Source organism: Zonotrichia leucophrys, chromosome 3, assembly GCF_028769735.1.
Source record: "Zonotrichia leucophrys gambelii isolate GWCS_2022_RI chromosome 3, RI_Zleu_2.0, whole genome shotgun sequence".
Lineage (NCBI taxonomy): Eukaryota > Metazoa > Chordata > Aves > Passeriformes > Passerellidae > Zonotrichia > Zonotrichia leucophrys.
The window spans coordinates 42,125,086-42,144,307 of record NC_088172.1 but is presented as its reverse complement, the minus strand read 5'-3'; the positions used below and the strand labels follow the sequence as shown (position 1 = coordinate 42,144,307).

Genomic DNA, 19,222 nt, shown 5'->3' with positions numbered 1-19,222 from the left:
AGTCTTGCAGGGCTACTTTTACATCAGTCACAGTACTGCAACATTGGAAGCCACGTTCCATCTATTAGCCTTGCAGTTGAGATGCTCATTAGGTACATGTGGATATAGACCAGAGTCCGTAGATCCTGAAATCCATGCAACCATATCCTATGTGCTAAATATTTGTGAAGTGAAAACACCATTTTCTTAAAGGCTTTTCATGATTTCCTCCATATCATAATGTAGTTTTACAGAACAAGCAAATTAAAATACTTTCTGACTGGATGTGTTTTCTACCTCTTTAGAAATCAAGGGGATTTTTTAAATGTATGAAATAGACCCAGAAGAAGCTGTAGATTTTGTTATTCACAGTTCAGAATAATATGTGAAGCATCCACTTGTCCTCCAGCAGCAAGATGGTGTGACATGTCCTCTCCCTCTTTAAGTGACTACTCAAGGACAATGGTCCTTGAATTAGAGTACTTGGGTAAAAATCTGTGCTATTATTCAAATCACCAATATGAAATATGAAAACCAATGCAAATTCCAAGATTAGAGGACACCTGCTCTCCACAGGAAAGGGCTAATTTTGAAGGAGTTGTTAATGTATCTCAGTAGAGGCCACAGCTGCACTTATTTGAGCCTTAGTGAGCTCAAACCTGCGCACTCACAGCTGAATTCCACTGAAGAAGGAGCCGAAGAGCCCGATCATGCCCAGGAACTCCACTCGGCTCAGGTTTCGGACGATGTACTCCTCACAGACGTTGGAGATGCCGTACAGCGTGGCTCCGCCAAGGACTAAGAGGTCCCCTATCAGTTTATTTTCACCTAGGGATAAATAGAAAAAAAAAAAAAAATCAGAATGCCTCAAAACAACCAACTTCTGTCCAAAACTATTGCATGTTCTTCCCAACATATTTCATTCCTCAGTCACTACGTAGCCCTTATCTGGGTTAATAAAATGAATGCAAATATTCTGTCACTTGAACAGTTTTCATTCAATACACCAGCCTCAGTCAGACAGAGGGACAGCATGTTCCTTGCTGTAGAAAAAAGAAGCCAAAAAAGTTCTGAAAAACTTGTTAAAAAAAAGTATAGAATCCAAGTAGCACTCTTCAGAGACTGATCCTTTTTTCTTTATTATTACTACCTTTTTTTTTGCAGAGAGAGTATAACTCAACTCCATAGAGCACTTTGCATCTCATCTTGAAATTTAACCAGTCTAAAACATGTTCAGTACTTAGATCTGAGGACAACTGAAAAATTCTGTGTACCTGTGAAATGAGTGAAGAAATCATTACAACCTAATATTGACCTCATTCTCACATGGAGCTGTTTGACAAGAAAGGGAGGAGGAAGGATGGGGTGTAGACAGGGTGATGATAAGGACAGATTTCTAAAAGAGGTTCAATTAACATAGCAGTACCTCATGCATGCAAAGAACAAGAAGATGTATTTTCAATACCTCCAGGTATACAGAATTACTAAAACATTTTGTTATGAAAGTCTGCTTGAAATCTTTTTAAGTCTTGGAAGATTTTATTATTGGGTGTTGGGGAGAGCTGCAGTGACATTTGATCAAGATCAAGTTCCAGCTTGAAAACTGAGGCCCTAGCTTTGCAAACTGGTGCACGCAATTCCCTCTGCACATATGGCTTGTTAAATTATTTCTACAAGAGCTACAGCTTCACAAAGCTGTCAGATATTGCTGCAGAACCATATACTGAAATGCTGGATTATAATGGATTTTTCTTTGAAAAGTTTCAGCAGAAATGCTGAAGTACTACGCTTTTTTTTTTTTTTTTAAAGAAATCCTGTTTTCTTTTAAAATACCATGATTTACTTTTCATGTCTTGGTCTTTTAAAGTTTTGTTTCAATTGACTTTAAAATATACACTGCAGTAAATAAAAATGGAAACAAAACATTCTAATTGGTTCAAAATTATCTTTCCAATATTTTTCTTTAAGGAGTTCTTTTAAGCCTTCAGTTATCAGTCCAAACTGTAGTGCTTTCTATGGGGAAGAAACTTATGATAATAAAAACTGTCATAAGAGGACAGACCAAGGGTTCTTTAATCCTGTCTCCAACACTGGCTACAAGCACCAGAAAAGTGTAAGTTATTTAAAGACAATAGGAATGGAGAAAAATGTAAAATATTCCCAGTAATACTCTCTTAGTTTCCAACATTTTTTGGCTCAGATGAGATGTGGCTTCTATGTATTTAGCAAATACTACTACAATTGTTTTTCACATACTCATCCAGTCTTTGACTGAATTTCTTGACTGGCAACATGTTTATATTTGACCATTTATCTTTTTATGATTTGGCTGTTCTGTTAAAAAGATTTCAGTCTTCTTTTCAATCAGTAATGGAAGATGTTCTTAATTTAAAATAGCCATCACGACTTTACAGAACTTCTTCATACCCCTGATGCATTTCATATTTCACAGTGGCTCCACTGATTCCTCACTGAGCTCACTTTTTTGGTATTTATTGCAGCTACTCACTGACACTTCAGGGAAGCATTGCTGAAAAAGCTTTTGACCTTAGAGCTCCTGCTGGGACAAAAATATCATCCTTTTGCATCTGTGAAACAAAAGCAGCTCAGAGGCTGAGCATTTTCACACAGATGGGATGGCCTCAAGCATCACACCCTGATAGCTCTTCCCAAAGGGCTCTTCCTATGCTGAGTGTGAGCCTCAACCTTCAGGGCGCTCCCAGAAGAGGGAGCTGAGCTCTGTTCAGAGCACCAGACTCTGACACTGGAACCTCCTCGGGTACTCAGCAGCACAGGGCGGCTGAGGAGAGCACACAAACAAATAGGGGAGTACAGAGAGACTTCTACCAGTCAGTTCTCAGTAGATCAGGCATTTACTGAGATAGAAGTTGCATTAGGCCATCAAATTTAATGAATCTTGAGGGATCCTTCATCAATTTGTGTAAAATCTGTATGTTTTTGGTCTACTATTAAGAAGTACTTCATTCTTTTAACTTTTAGTCTGGATATCTCAAAATTGTATGACTCATCCCATAATTTTCTGAGAAATATTTAAAAATCACTCTGTATTGACCCTTTCCATATCACTGAAGACTTCATATACCCTCACAGGTCTCTTTCTTGCCTTCACTGGGAAATGGAATGTCCCAGTCTGGCTACAGTCTCTTCATCTGAATCCATTTTATGCCCTTGAACAGCTTTTTCATCTTTCTCCATAGCTTATACAGGTTTATTTTCTGATGACTTCTTGTTGAGATGCAGTGACTAGAGTAATACATGGTACCCAAGGAGTTAGTGCACCAAAACTTTATATACTGGTGTAAAAATGTTGTAAAATATGTTTTTGCTTTCTTTCTTAGCAATTACTATTCTGGTTGTCAAATGCCTTTTCTTTGCTTCCTAGAGAGGCTGAGACTTTGGAACTTTCACCCAAGACTGACATATCCCTATAGATTTAGTTTCTTGCCTGTAATATCCACATGCCTCTACTGGTTTCATTGCTAAAAAAACCATGTATCAACTAATTAGATGCATTCTAAAGACTTTTAGGATAATAAAGCTGTATTTCACCAATTTAATGGTCTAGGTCGTTCTTCAGGAGACACACAAAGCATAGCCTGGCAAAACAAGCTTTATAATTCATGATTGTTACCATATTCAATATTCTGTGGAAAAGTCATATGGTCCAGAGCGGAGTTAGTGTTTTGGGAACTAGTTATAGCATTATGGTGCAACACAAATCTTCAAAAATGTGAATTGTGTTCTGGCATGATTTCTTTTCACACTCCCAATAGGCCTCTTTGTCACATTTTTGCACTAGCCCCTGCCATTAAGAGGCATTTCTCTTTAGTTTGATTGTAATTACTGACGAACATAATACCTATAGATCACTCTCCATGTGTCCCATTTTAAACTGAACACTGATATATGTATTAGCAGGATTGATGTGACTGGTTTCCAGAGACTGCTGTAAGTTAAAGCAAGGAAATGCTTTGAAAAACGTGGATGAAACACTTAGACCTGTGTGGTTTAACCTGTGTATGGCAGGAACAGAAGTGTGAAAGTAACTCATAGTTCAGAATAATGTTTTTTCAGGTACACTATGCATGTAAGATGATAGAACTCTAAATATTTTATAGTAACTGTTTTCCCATTGAGTAATGTGCAAAATATCAGTGAGGATACAACCGAAAATTGAAAGCATGTGTGCACATTATACCTAATTCCTGCAGACAGTTTGGAAAATACCTTTTAATCTCTCAGTGATACATTTTAAATTCATATTCCCTTACTGTAAGAGTTGGTAGGCTAAATTGCATTATGCTGTGGGTACCTAGCAGAGCCTTATGGCTCTTCTAATACAGTAAGAAGTGTGGTCAACAGGGGCACACAGGTATCAACAGTTCTTGTCCCCTAAAACATAAGATAAACAGAGACATTTACTGAGGACTAATGAAGTATCGTTGCTTTTGGTGTCTTCCTTACTTTAGTTTTTCCAGTCCTAGAAATGGTGTACAACCTCTTAATGAAGAGTTTCAATATTTTTTTCTTTTCTTCCTGCCATTAATTCTTTTTATTTGTACATTTTAATGTGTAATTTTAGCCTTTTAAAGAAATTAAACTAGATGATGTATTTTACCCTGTTAAAGACAGCATCATTAATAACATCATTATGCTACTATAAAAAGTAAAAAAGCTGCAGTCTCTCTGCATAGCAATGAGCATGGACACAGTTTTTCATGTGTAGGTCCAATTTAAAAGGCAATAATGCATGTTCACAAATTTTTCTGGACAAATTTACTTAACAGCTATACCCATGCTTCAATAATGAACATGGCACATAACATCTAATTACTGCAGTGGGATGGCAAAGTGTCAGTGCTCTTCAATCTGTTCCTTGTCTGCTTCCACTGCCCCGCCTGCTCCTGCTAATCCACAGCTCACCCGCTCAAGCATGTCACTCTCTAGACTGCTGGGACACAGGATGCTTCTTCTGGAACCCTGGTTTGAAATCTCAATCCCTCTGAAATCAGCCATTCCCAACACAGCCTTGGCCGGCTGGTTACATAGTACAGAGAATATGATTTGATTTTAGCTGGGGCAAGGCTACTTCTGGAGGAGACCAGTACCTAAAAGTCTCCTTTCAGGCTTAAGGACAGAGATAGAAGGGGGTAGGGAGATATGGTGAGCAGTGTTACAAACTCCATTGTTTTATTTAGCAGCATTCTGGCAAATGCAGTTTTTACAGCACTTGCATTTGTATTCAGAAAGCTGAGTCAAGAATTTTAAATCCCAGCGTATTATGCTCTGCTCACAATTCAGTGCTTTTAATTAAGAATGAAAACTGTGCCTAATTGATAATCTTTGAAAAGAATTTCCAGCCTTCCCACATCATTTGGCTTGGCACTAGAGAAATCAATGTGACAGGGGAAGTTGATCGATGAAGTCTAACTCTGTCTAGTCTGCATTAATAGATACACACACATTATTCATATGATGCCACACAGAAAAAAAGAACATTTTACACACAAGGAGGTTCTTTTCAAAAGTGTTACAGTAAAGTCCCAAAGATTTGGGGCGAGACTGTGTGCAAAACCCAACTGGTGGTATACAGGTTCAGTGTGTTTTAGCACCTACCAAGTGATCCCACCTCTGTAGAAAAACAAGCCAAGTTGAGGAGAAGTAAGAGCACACAGTGGATGTGAAAGGTGCTTATGACTCAGAAATGCATCCAATTTGGAAAGGAAGCTATTGAGGTTTACAGTCTAACAGCTAAGCCAAAAGAGAAGAAAACTACAAATATTTAGCTTGTCCCCCCAGCTTGCAGAGGGTTGTAAGCCACAGGGCCCAAGAAACCCGTTTGCAGCACTGCTGACTTGTAGGTGACCCCTTTCTGCCCCTCTGACAGAGACAACTCTGAATAGTGCAGTGCTTTGGATTCATGAAGGTACAGATTTTCTTGCCAAGTTTCCCCACTTTTTGGCCCCAGTCTGACACACAGTGGTCAATAGCTTCTCTGAACAGAACTTGGCCATACACCCCATTCATTCTTACCTGCTCCTTGCTGTCTCCCAACGAGGACATCTGCTCCTGCCATGCAGCCCATGCCCAGAATGCAGACCACAATCCCAATGAAATGAACTGCCTTGTATCGTACCAGTAAGAAGAACCAGGAGAGAAGTATCACCACTGGGATCACAAAACAGTCTAGGAGCTGTCAAAAAAAGAGAAGAAAAATCAAGAACACATCAACCTGTAAATACTTTGCCCTGATGTACCAGGACAGAATCCAGCAGAGGGAAGCAGGGTTATGTAGCACTTTCTACCAAGAGCAAGTGTATTCAAGTGGCTCTTCATGCATCAGACGCAGGGTAAGACTGTCAATGCCAATTACACGAATTCAGGGGAGCTGCTGCTCTCAACATGCACTCAAATACACTGCTCTTGGATTCTGATGCATATTTCAACGCTATGGGAAGAAAACCTGGGCCAAAAGAGAGTCACACCACTCCATCTGGTCCTCACCTCCAGGAAGGTAGTTTTCCTGCAGTCTAGACATACACTTTAATTCAGTCATTTCAGGCTGAGATATTAAGAATGTTCATAACACACAAGTTGACTGGATTTATTAAATCTGTCTAATCTGTCTAAATAAATTAGGGGTTTTCTGCATGCAGAATGCTTATAAAAAATCTGGTCCCTGTGGCCACTGTTAACTTTGTGAAAAGAGAATCCCATATGACTTTGAAGGAAAAAAAATCCCAAACCCCCTTTTTGCATGCAGCTCAAGAAACTTGCTCTTCCTGTCAATATACCCTTGGAAAGAAATTTCTTAAAGAAATGATAAAAAAATGCAATTTTTGATTGTTTGGGTTTTTTTTCAGAGACATCAAGAAATAGGTCCAGAGAAGATGTGTTAAAAAAAAAAGTGTGCCAACTGTTTGTGAGAGGACCTTCAGATTTTCAAATTAAAATATATTTTAGAAACTAAACTTTATGTCACCAAGAAACAAAAATCCTGTATAAGAAACACCCAAAGAAACTTGACTAAAGTCAAGTTTCTCACTTTCTAAAAGGATACAGGTAATGAAGAGTTGCAATTCTGTGGACTAATGATGGGATTGGGCAGGATACACTACTGTTCATTGCCAGTCAATGTAGCATGCACCAAAGCTTTATGACATGTATCTTCTTCCTAATGAAAATGTCTGGACCAAGCAAAGAAGCAGAACTGTCAGCTGTGTCCATAGCTCTGGAAAAAACATTCCAGATATTGTTACCTTTATTTTAGGTGATGTTATCTGATTTTTCCTCCCTTTGAACCCACCACATGTTACTTGCTTTCTCAGTGTGATTTAGCAATAAGGACACTGTTATCAAATAAAGATCAAGCCCCTTTTAACTTCTTTGTCTTTCGATATGTTATTTGGAGAAAGAAAGATTTTTGGATTATTCCAAAAATTTTACTTCTTAGAAAACTATTTTTTGCATGCGGGATAGGTATGTAACAAGCATTGTATTTGTGAAATCAGCAAAAATAAAAAAAAAAAAAACAAACCAGTTTTTGGACCGAGAATAATTTCCCTGAAACTTTCTTTGAAAAACAGAAGCGTGCAGTGAAAACCCATCCATTTAAAGATTTCCCAGACAGTGAGACACAAAACGCTTCAGAGGAAAACCAGTGTATCAGTGGGACCATGCTTCTCTTGGCAGGCTCAAACAGTCCCAAAGAGTGCAGAACAGACGAGGGAAATTACAAATGGGAACAGTCGATGCTCAAAGCAGGTTCTGCATTTACAGTGAGAGCTAATAATCTAAAAGTCATGGTCAGGCCTCTTTACAGTGAAAACTCTCTGCAGCAGTCCTCCATCCTTTACTGACAGAACACAAAAAGGAACTGGAACAAGCTTCTTCTCCTGCATGGGGCCTCTGCTCTGCCCCGTAGCACACCCAGCGCGTGCCCAGCTCACTCTGGGCAGCTGGGCTGGGCAGAGACACCCTCAAGCAACACTCCCCATCCACAGGAACAGCTCCAGGAGCTGTGCTGCTGGGAGCAGCCATCCCCTGGGGCAGGCAGGGCTGCTGGCAGGAGTACTGAGCACACACACTAAATCCTGGGCATCGGAGGGAAGGGCACCCTTTGGTGTAACCTTTGGGATGTGGGCACAGCTCAACAGCTCCTGCCTGACTCCACACTCACTCATTGTGCCTGCACTCACTGGATGTCTGTCCTGCAGCAGCGGCACTGGTACACAATACAGCCATCTCCTCTGCCAAAGGGGGTACCAAACAGCAAGGAGAGCAGGCACTTCTCTCCCTGCTCACAGCTTTCCCTGAAGGTTTGAATGCCTCTGCCACATTTCCTCCCAGTGCAGCATTGAGCAGGTGAATTTAACGTACCATTTTCTGACCTCACCAGAGTTTTCCAACAGTTAGTGGTGGAAAGATAAAAAGAAGATGGAAGGTCTTTCTTTAACAGAAATCACATGGAGAATCACAGAATCATAAAATTATAGAAGGATTTGGATTGGAAGGGACCTTGAAGATGACCCGGTTCCAAGTCCCCTGCCATGGGCAGAAACAGTTTCCACCAGACCAGGTTGTTCAAAGCAACACTTCCAGGGATGGAGCATCCATAGCTTCTCTGGGCAACCTGCCCTACCACTCTCACAGGAGCAATTTCTTCCTACTGCCCGATCTAACCCTGCACTCCTCCAGTTTAAAGCCCTTACCCCTTGTCCCATCACCACATGCCCTTATGAAAAGTCCCCCTCCAGCTCTCCTGTAGACCTCTTTAGGCACTGAAATGCTGCCAAAAGCTCACCCCAGAGCTTTCTCTTTTCCATTCTGAGCAATCCAAATTTTCTCAGCCTTTCTTCAGAGGAGAGGTGTTTCATTCCTCTAACCATCTTTGTGGCCTCCTCTGGACTTGTTTCAGTAATTCTATGGACTTCCTGCACTGGGGATCCCAGAGCTGGATGCAGTATTCCAGGTGGTGTCTCATCAGATGGGAGTAGAAGGAAGACAAGGGGCAAGGAATACAAATTATACTGGGAAAGGTTTCATCCCAATAAAGAAAGAAATTTTTTACAGTGGGAACAAACTCCACAGAGACATGGTAGGGTCACCAGAGATTTTCAAGATGTGACTGGGCGCTAAATAATCTCATCTAGGCTCCCTTTCCCACAAAAAGCTGGACCAGTTTGGAAGGCTCTCCTAAGCTGGGGTGTTCTATGAGTCTAAATTGTTCTGTGAGTTTAAAAATTGCTTGTGCCTGCCACATGTGTACTTCAGCATGCAAATTTCCGCTAACAGTCTTCTAGAGGAAGATTTTTTAAATTCCTCTCGTTCCATAAATATTTAAAGATACCTATGCTTTCAAGTATGCGAATGAGTGTCTTTTAAGCAGTAACATGAAAGGACGCGTGAACAGAACCTTTCACAAATAAACAATGCTGATAACAGCCAGAAAACGCCTCCTTGGGCTGGCAATCCAAAGTCTAATTCACAAACTGTTGTTTTGAATGATGCAGTATCAATAGATACAAACATGAAATGTATGTAATGTGAACTAACATTATATAGTTCTTAAATTGTGCTTAGTTTATACCTTTAATTAAAGAATGAGGTAGACAGAAATAAATTAGGTTACTACAATGTAAGCAAAAAGATAACCTAGAATATATTATTAACTCTTTTTCAGGTATTGCTTTAAATTTCTCTTCTCCAGGTCTAAATTCGCCCTGCCTTTCTTTTTTTCCTCAGATAAACCTGTCTAGTAGAAGAAAAAATGCACATATTTCCACATAGATTGAGGATTACCTCATCTGCAACAGGGCTTTTTAATTGATGGTATGTTTTGCCTTTTTTATTTCTTTGTTTGTTATTAATTATTTAAGCTATTAAGAAAAAATATAATATCTAATTGTAATTTTTCTATCTATCACAGTAACAAAGACAGATTATGCTTAGCTAAATTTCATTTATAGCACATAAAGGTCAGTTGTTTATCAATATTTCTCAATTATGTCCAATATTTTCCTTCCTTTTAATTGTTTATTCAAAAGGTATTACCTATACCCTGTCGTTAAGGCAAATTAATGAATTTTAATCAACATTTCTGTTAATGATAGAAGTCATTATATCTCACTAACCTAAAAGAAAACATATTTTCTGTGTTGCCATGGGGTGGTGCAGACCACGTTCTTTGACATTGCTGTGTCTGTCTGTCTTCCTTCAGTCACAGCTCTGAATGGGGCTGCTTTAGAAGGCAAGATACAAAAATATGTAATCTATTGATATACTGCTCTATAGAAACTTCTTTTTATTATAAAAATGTTATGTTGTTGTAGAAATTGAAGGTTATTATTTGACTCTAAAAGATACCACACTGCATCTGTTGATGAAACACATTGTTGAAATCTATTTCATCTGATTACTTGTTTGTTAAATTATTATCCTTGTGAATCAAAGACAAATACTCTCTTGCTAATAGTAAAAATCTAGTCTCTGGTCTCACAAATTCAGCATGTCTGCGTATCTACAGCAAGAATGTTCTGTCAAATCATTTGAAGGGAGAGCTGGCAAGCTTTAGAAGAGAGGTCTGTAGTACAGAGTGAACTGCTGATCTGCAGTGATATCAAAAAGAAAAAAGCTGATCAGCAAACTCCCTATGGGAGCAGCTGAGCTGAATCTTCCTTTTTAAACATTCATTGGATTTTTTCCCCCCCAGTTACAAGCTCTTTTTTTTCACATTAGGGGTTTCTCATTAGCGCTGCCCTCCAGCAAATCACGCGGAGAATCAGCCGCAGCCTCCTCTTCCCCAGCTCTCCAGAGCAGGGGGATCAGTGAAACCAGTGTCACATCCATCACACATTGTATGGTCAAGCACACATGATGGCCACACAATTTCAGCATGTGACCTGGAAATTTTAATACAACAGCAAGTGCTATAGCCAGTGAGAGACACAGCTTCTGTTATTTACTTGGGGTTTTGGGTTTTTTTCCAAAGGAAAAACGGGTTTGCTGCCTGTTCAAGTGCTTTTTATCCTCCAGTTTTCAGACCACCTTCACAATATCACACACACTTGATTCAACAAAAGCAGATGAGATGTGAACCATCACAGAGCTGGATGCCAGCTGTCTGGGGAGCTGCATTGCAATTATGCTGCCCTGCAACCAAAACCTTCTGCAAGAAAGGTGTGGATGCTGGCAGCATCTCTGGCAGGGTTATTTCAAGCAATTAAAATAAAAAAAGGAGCACCATTTTTATCTTTCAAGTTTCTATTTGATACTCCATCACAACTTTACCACTTTCTTGCATGGCTTTTATTGAATCACAAAATTAATATGAAACCATTAACTTTTCATACAGCCAAAATGTACAGTACTTTAGGTATGGAGACTGGTGAAAGAACCAGTGATGTAATTTGTTTTCAAAAAAATGCAAAAACATGTATTTTCATGATGTAGAAAAAACAAAACCCAGAAGAATGCCCCCAGTCTTCTCCACTTTGCCCACAAGACCTCCAATTTTTTTCTTAATGCTTCTAGAACTGTTCCTATCAGTTTCTTTAATCTTTAACTCTTTAATGTGTTCTCAGTGTTTTCTTTTCCCCTACGGACACAGAAACTCACTTAAAACTTTGACTAATGAAAGACCTTTACCTCTATTTGACTTGTATGTATCAAAACCTGAGATGAGGAACCTCACAGCTTCAGCTTTCTGTGCACATAGAAGGAGGTTTAGTGGTTTCTTGAAGTTACGTTAAATGAAAGGTGGTGGTCACATCCAACCCACTGTTCCTCTGCTCTAAACTCTCTACACAAGGACATGCCTTACTGCCAACATGAATAATCACATTTTTACTCCTTCAAAAAAATACCTCATCATTCCATACATGAACTCCAGTGTGCTTACACAGATCTGTGCAGATACCAGGAAAACTTACCAACAAATTGACCATGGAAATGGTCTTTCCTTTAATTGACTTCTTCCTCTGATTCTACATACCATTGTCAGAAAAAGATCATTGTAAGACAGTTCTGCCAGGAGGCATGTTTCTGCAGAATTCTGCAGCCCCCATCCCCATTTTCTGTTTTACTTCTCTCAAAGTAAGCTGACTGGATAAGAGCTGGGCTGATCATTTTCTCAAGGTTACACATTAGAAACTTCTCCATGTCACCACCTGCTCTACCTATGTGAGGGATGAGGTCCCAGCCTAAGAAAATTTATGGATCTCTCCTACAGGAAAACCTCTACTTTTGCATGTCACCTGCCAAAATATGCAAAATGGGCACAGGAGGCCAAAACCTCTGCTCTTGTAATGGGCACAGCTCCACTGAATTTAATGAGATTTTGCATATTTATGTTAGTAAAAAGTTTGGCTCTGGATGAATTTTGCCAGTAGAGGCAGGAGCTCTGGATAGTGAGAGGTCTGTTGACTTCAAACCCACATACAGAGACTGTGGATACTGCAGGACCTGGTTTGCACACCACAGGTATGTAATAAGTTAAAAGAACAGTAACTGAAAGTCTGATAATAAATCAGACACAAGATAGTCTCTCACAGTATAAATGTAGAACATGCAACACTTCCACAAAATGCTGATCTGCAAACTTTATTAACATTGCTCTATTTCCTCACTGCCCTGAAGCAGAACAGGAAAGTATGGTCAATCTTACATTCATAGGGTGGGGGGAGGAAGGGAAAGAGTGGAATTTATCTCTGCTTTTGGGATAATTCACATTAGCAGCCACCAGAAAAAGTGGATCAACAACTTCAACATTGCACATCCCCTGCTCCCTGCCTCCCAGATTTGCTTCAAACCCATCTCAAACCTTCTGCCTCAATGTACTTTGAGTCCACAGGGACCAAGAACAAAGTAAAGACTATTGCCATCCAGCTCTCCTATAATAAGCACTTACTGCTGACTCCTTTCCTTTTCTGGTGGCTGTTGTTGAGATATGAAAACTGCCAGAGGTAATTGGAAGTGTGATGTACTGCTCAGCCTCACAGTGATCTAAGAGCTGAGAACATCAGCATCATAGCTTTATAGCCTGTCTCCTGGTGTCTATAAATCCCAGCTTTTACTACCTTTGTTTTCATCATGCCAATCAAAGGCATGATTGCCCAAGGAATAAATTACCAGACAAATTGCTATATGGAAACATCTCTTGCTATATGGAAACTGTCTCCTTGACAGTGCCTCTCTTCTTATGACATTGTATGTGTACTCTGCACTAACACTATGCAAGGTGTTGCAGAAAAAATCCAGATTTCTGTGTGATGCCATAATATATAAAAAGGATAACCTCTAGAAAGTGCAACATGAGTGTAATATGGAGATGGATAGAACAATGTATTGGAGCAAGGAGAGCTAATCAATTTGTGGAGTTGTAAAAGGGTGAGGGCAGTCTGCCTCATAACACAGCTTGACAGTTTTGATAAGAAAGCAAGTACTGGCAGAAAAGATTACAATTGTTAGTATATAACAGTCTTAGTGGAAGACACTATGGATTGGGGAGGATGTGTGTGTATGATACACTGTAAATGCAGAACAGGCAAGTTGAAGTTAAAACACAGTTTCAAGGAAATTTAATATCTAGATCTAAGTAACTGCAATAACTTCAGAATCTTTTCATTCCCTCTGGGGGACACAATTTTATCTGCTGTGTAAAACTGTCTCTAACAGTATTCAAAACATCCTTCTTGAATAGTTATTAAACCTTCCACAGGCCTACATCAGGGTTGTTTTCAAACCCATTAGGATAAATATGACATGCATTACCAGAGCAGTCCAAAAGTTAAGTACATAGCTTCTAAAACAAGTCCATGGGACCCGGTGCTGGTGTACAAGGGAGTGCTCAGTGTACCCTCTGTATCTGGTACAGCTGACATGCAAGAAGGCTGCAAAATGTACTGCAAGTCAGAGTAAGACAACAAACAGAAAGTAAAGACAATTTCACAAGTTTGGGCCATCTGGGAATCAACACATGTATGTCTGGTAATATTAAGTGTGACTGATCTCTGGTACTTCTAAAAATACGTGGGTTTGGATATCAAATTGATCCACTTATAAACTCCTGTGTCTTTTACTTGACTCAGTTTTTTAAGAGTACCCTCTGGGGAACAGTTTTCATGTACTAGCCTGAGCATTTTCATGGTTATTGAAAGCTTGAGTTGCCATGCCTTCAGCTGAGATGGAGTTAAGTCAAGCCCTTTCTGTGTGCCACTGCTTTAAAAGCTATGACTTAATGAAAAAGGTGGCTCCACACTTACAATGTGGAAAGCACTCCAGGCTTTCTGCAAGCACTTGAGGCGTGCTAAGATCATATCTAACAAATTGAGTTCCTTGGGGTACTCAGGGTTTTTAGTGGAGGCAGGTATTTAGGCATCTCTCTGCATCAATACAGAATCACTCTGGGCATGCAAAGAGCCAGAGCTTCAAGTTAGCAAAGAAGAAGCAACCTAATAGGCTAAAACATGTTTTCATGCCCCAAGATTGTGCTCTGAGCAACAAGGGAAGGGATAATAGATGTCCACAACATTTCAGATTTGTAGACAGTTAGATGTGAGTTCCTTGCATTGTTCCATTGAACCGAGTTGTCTTTGGATTTCACTGCTTGTGCTTAAAAGGGGTAACTTGGACTTTATCCTTAGCAAAGGACCTGCACTGAAATGACTGAAACATAAATAGTGCATTGATTTTCAATCTAAATTATATGTCACCTAATTTGTAAAGGAGGTATTTTAGCTGTTTGTTGGGTTTTTTTTAAAGAGGAAAATTATGTGTTTCTGGGCTTCACAGTACTTTGCTTTTATCTTATTATGAAACTGACTGCCACGTTCTCTGATAGTAATTATAGAGTACAGGAGGATTTGAAATAATCAGAAGCATGTCCAAAAGTAAAGGTTAGGTACCACATTCATTTCTGATTTGTGCCTACATGTTCTCACTCACTGTGATTCTGAAGGCATTTGGAGAAAGATATGTAGGAAGGTTTATTAGAAAATCCTGTTTTCCCAGATCAAAGCCAAAAGAAAATCTTAAAATATAGGAAAATTTGGGTGTGAAACACTGAACAAAAGTAGGGCACCATTTTCAGGTTTTTTTCGTGGAACCATGGTGAAATAATATTGAGTATTAAAAAACAAAAGGATGAAGTAAAAACTAGAAACTGTGATAGTCCTAAGAGTTTAAAGCTACTTGGCAAACAAAGCTGTTGAATGCTAAGAGTTTTTTGGTGAAGTTGAAATCAAAGCATTTGCAATAAAGATGTATTTTTACTGTTAAGCTTTGGCTCTTGCTGAGACCAGTGTAATGGGGTTTTTTGCCTAAAAGCACCACAAGCACTGCACACTTGCATGTTAGTTTTGCATGACGGAGCAGAGATGTCATGTGGAAAAAGGGATATGCTGCAAAACTGACATCCTACCAAAATGGTCCATGTACCACCACTATAAAAATACTGCAAAATTTCTCATTTACCCAAGTGACAATTTCAAAGTCTTACATTTTCTCCATCAAAAAAGCCCTGATGTACAAGCATAAAATCCCCCAGAACTGACTTGAAGGGCTCAATTCTCAGCCCATTGTGTACACAGGCATAGCTCCCACAGCCTTCAGGCAGACTTTAGATTTGTGGCAGGTAGCAATAACTTCTTGGGTCTCAGTTCTGAAAGAATTTGAACATTTTTTGCTATGTGCCATAATGTATTCATGGCCTTACAGGTAGAGCTCCTACAGGATCAAGCCTTGCAGGACAGAGTTCCTTTCTCTTGAGAGTTGTTTCCTTCTTCAAAAATCAGATTCTAGGAAAAGTTTTCTTCGTATTCTGTTTTCTACTTTTAAGGCCTTCATTTCATACAGTGACACACTTAGACCAATGCTGAATAATTCCCGGAGCTGCTTCTGTTTCATCTTTAAATGAAATAGGGTGTTTGGCCACATTTCAGAAAATGTGTCATTTGATTCAACATCTTAATGCATTACCTCATACTTGTCCCATTCTCATTGTATCCTTGGGCTCGTCACTTAGAAGCTCATTCTTATTAGGGCATGAAATGAATTTAAAATGCAGCAGGTATTCCCAGTGACTCCATATGTATCCCAGCAAATAAGGACAGCTATGGGAAAAGGTGACCCTGTATTCACTTTGTGACTGGAAAAAAAGTTTGACAAGATTTGAATTCCTACATGTTCTTTCTTTCAAGCTACATGGGAAGAAACCTGAGCTCTGCTGTAATTCTGATGTGGAAGATGTCTAAAAATGGACATGACATTGTCTGTGCCCTCTGTCAGCTCTCCTGATCCACCACTCCTCTCTCTCTCCCTCAGTTTAAAAGGAGAACATGGATGATTTCAGCTAACAAATTCCCTGTCGAGGCACAGGCAATGCCCTGAACTCTCCTGCCTGCTTCCCTTTCACACTGTAACTTTTGATCTGTTGACACAATACACTAAAGGCTATGCTCATTGCATTGCTGGCTCCAGGATCTGCATCTTCTGCAAGTGGGGGCTCACAGGTCTGGCCAGATGAACCTTTGATACGTGCTTGTTGGTGGCTTTGGGAGATGGGGTTTAATGACCCCAGTCATCCTGCTCAGTCCACTATTTATACTTGCTGTGAGTGAATCACACAAAAGAAGCAATTCAGTTTACTTTTCTCTTCGAGGCTTTTAGTGGCTGTAAAATCCGAGTATATGAGATTTATGTGGATTTAAGCTTTATTCTATACTAAGTAATCAGATTTGGAAAAGTGTTAAAAACAATATTACATTGTCTGGGCATGATTCAATGAATCCTCAAACCCGGATTCTGAAGCCAGAGGCACTTGTGAATATTTAGCATAAACCTCATTCAGATTCCTTGAATTCATAGTTTTCTTCTATATCCACTTCTTATTCAGCTAAAGAAGCTCAGGATTTTCCAACACTGCTTTTCAGCTATGGAAGAAATATACTCTTAATTAGCTTTGATCCTGCAAAACATTAACTGGTGCTCCTTTATTTTATAAACTCTAATGCAAACTTCAGGTAAGTAAGGTATAAAATACATTGGAAACTACCTAGTGCTACTCAGTTATTTAAAAATAATGCAAAGAGGCACTAGGCGTGTTTTAGAACAAGTAGCAATTAAGTATTCAATGATTTCCCAAGACACACAATTTCCAGAATCTTAAAAATGTTTCTATTATTCACTTTTCCACTTAAATTGAAGGAGCCTGATTCTTTTGTGGTTTTATATATAAAATATCCAGATTGTATCTTTGAAGAAATCAGTACCCTAGCTTTTGCACATATAATTTTTTAGCAGGGACTGCACTTTTTGAAAGCTGCAGTTGAGCTGTTATATAACACATCTAACAGCTTGCACTGAAGTCAGACTTCTTCATAAAAACTGCATTCATTTTACTTAATGACAACTTTTGCACTCTGATCTAATTATGGGATCCTAAACATTCTTTAGTTGGCTTGCTTGGCAGGGCTGTGACAGCAGTGGGGGCTGCAGGGGTGGCTTCTCTGAGCAGCAGGTAGAAGCTGGCAGAGCCAATGCCAGTTGTGCCCAAGATGGACCTGCTGCTGGCCAAGGCTGAGCCCAGCAATGGCAGTGGTGGCTCCCCTGGGATAACACAGGTAAGCAGGGAGGAAAAAAGCAACCCTGGGCAACAGAGACTGCAGCCGGAGAGAGGAGTGAGAATGTGTGAGAGTAGCAACTCTGCACACACCAAGGGCAGTGCAGAAGGAAAGGGAGGAGGTGCTTCAGGTGCCAGAGCAGAGATTCCCCTGCAGCCTGAGGTGCAGACCATGATGAGACACAATGTCCCTCTGCAGCCCATGGAGGTTCATGTGGAGCAGAGATTCACCTGCAGGCTGTGCAGAACCCCGTGCTGGAGCACTGCCCAAAGGAGGCTGTGATCCCATGGAAGCCCTGTGTTAGAGCAGGCTGCTGGCAGGACCTGTGGATCCATGGAAAAAGAATCCCAAGCTGGAGCAGGTTTGCTGGCATGACTTGTAACCCTGGAGGGGACCCTCTCTGGAGCTGCTGGTTCCTGAAGAGCTGCACCTGTGAAAGGGACCCGTGCTGGGGCAGTTTGTGAAGAACCACAGCCTGTAGAAAGGACTCACAGTGGAGAAGTTGGTGGAGAAGTGTCTCCTCTGTGAGGGATCCCACACTGGAGTAGGGGGAAAATGTGAGTGATTTGACTGGTAATTAATTAAACTAACTTGCCCAAGCTGAGTCTGTCTTGCTTGTGATGGTAACTGGTGAGTGATCTCTCCCTGTCCTTATCATGACCCCCAAAATTTCTCTTCTATCCCATCTCCCTTGGTTCAGCTGTGGAGGAAGGTTATAGAGTGGCACCTGGTGCTCAGATAGGGTCAGCCCACCCTAGACCTTTAGAAACACAGATCTAATTAAGGAACCCTAAAAGAAGTGCTTGTGTTTTCTCCAAGTACAATACAAAGTGACAAAAATATTTCAGCCAATCTGAAAATATTTCCTCAAAACATTAAATTATGTAGATAATGACGAAAATGTGGTTATGAATGGTTTAGCACAGAGAAATAAAATGAAAGTCAGAATTTTTTTGTACAGATTGGAAAATATTGAATAATAAAAATAGTCCAATATAAGAAAATGTGTCTTACGAGTCAGCATTAAAAGGTACACAGAAGTCAGAGGCAGCAATTAGCTATTGTTCACTGAAGCCAATGGGTACTGCACCACTGACCCCTCTGGACCTATTATCTTACCTAAAAGAGGAAAAGCTTTGAGTCCTTACCTGTACACTGGTAAGAGTTGTGTATTGATAGGCTTTGACTACCAGGTAATTGGCTTCTATATCTATTATCCCCAGGATCATGTACTTCCACCATCTCCTCTTCAAAATTGCCAGCAAGTTTTCTTCTCCTGTGGAAGTAAACAAGAACAATTATGTAAGAGTGAGGTTTACATGCCCCAAATACCTGCCTGTCCAGAAAAATTATCTAGATCTCTCGCATTTACACTAAGCAGTTGAAAGCCGGAATATACAAAAAGGTGCTGCAAGGAAGTGAAAACTAACACACCTTATTTGTCTAGCAGATATTACAAGAGCCAGCTTGCCAAAGTAATATATACACATATATGTGCACATATAAAGTGCTAAAGAATAACATAAAGTATAATTATATATAATAATATAATTATAAATATTTATAAATATAAATATAAGGCTTTTACACTTTCTATATGCACT

The 19,222-nt window shown here is 39.8% G+C and overlaps 1 protein-coding gene across 1 annotated transcript in view; it reads right to left on the bottom strand.

Annotated features, from left to right (window-relative positions):
- The window catches only part of SLC35F1 (solute carrier family 35 member F1), a 50,135-nt gene extending 31,241 nt beyond the window's left edge, over positions 1 to 18,894 (bottom strand). Inside the window, exons 1-3 of the mRNA XM_064707951.1 lie at positions 18,767 to 18,894; positions 6,034 to 6,193; positions 651 to 807 (exon numbers count right to left, since the gene is read on the bottom strand). Coding sequence (XP_064564021.1) covers positions 651 to 807; positions 6,034 to 6,193; positions 18,767 to 18,847 — 398 coding nt within the window. The 5' untranslated portion in view covers positions 18,848 to 18,894. The remainder of the gene's footprint in view (positions 1 to 650; positions 808 to 6,033; positions 6,194 to 18,766) is intronic.
- Positions 18,895 to 19,222: the final 328 nt, after the last annotated feature.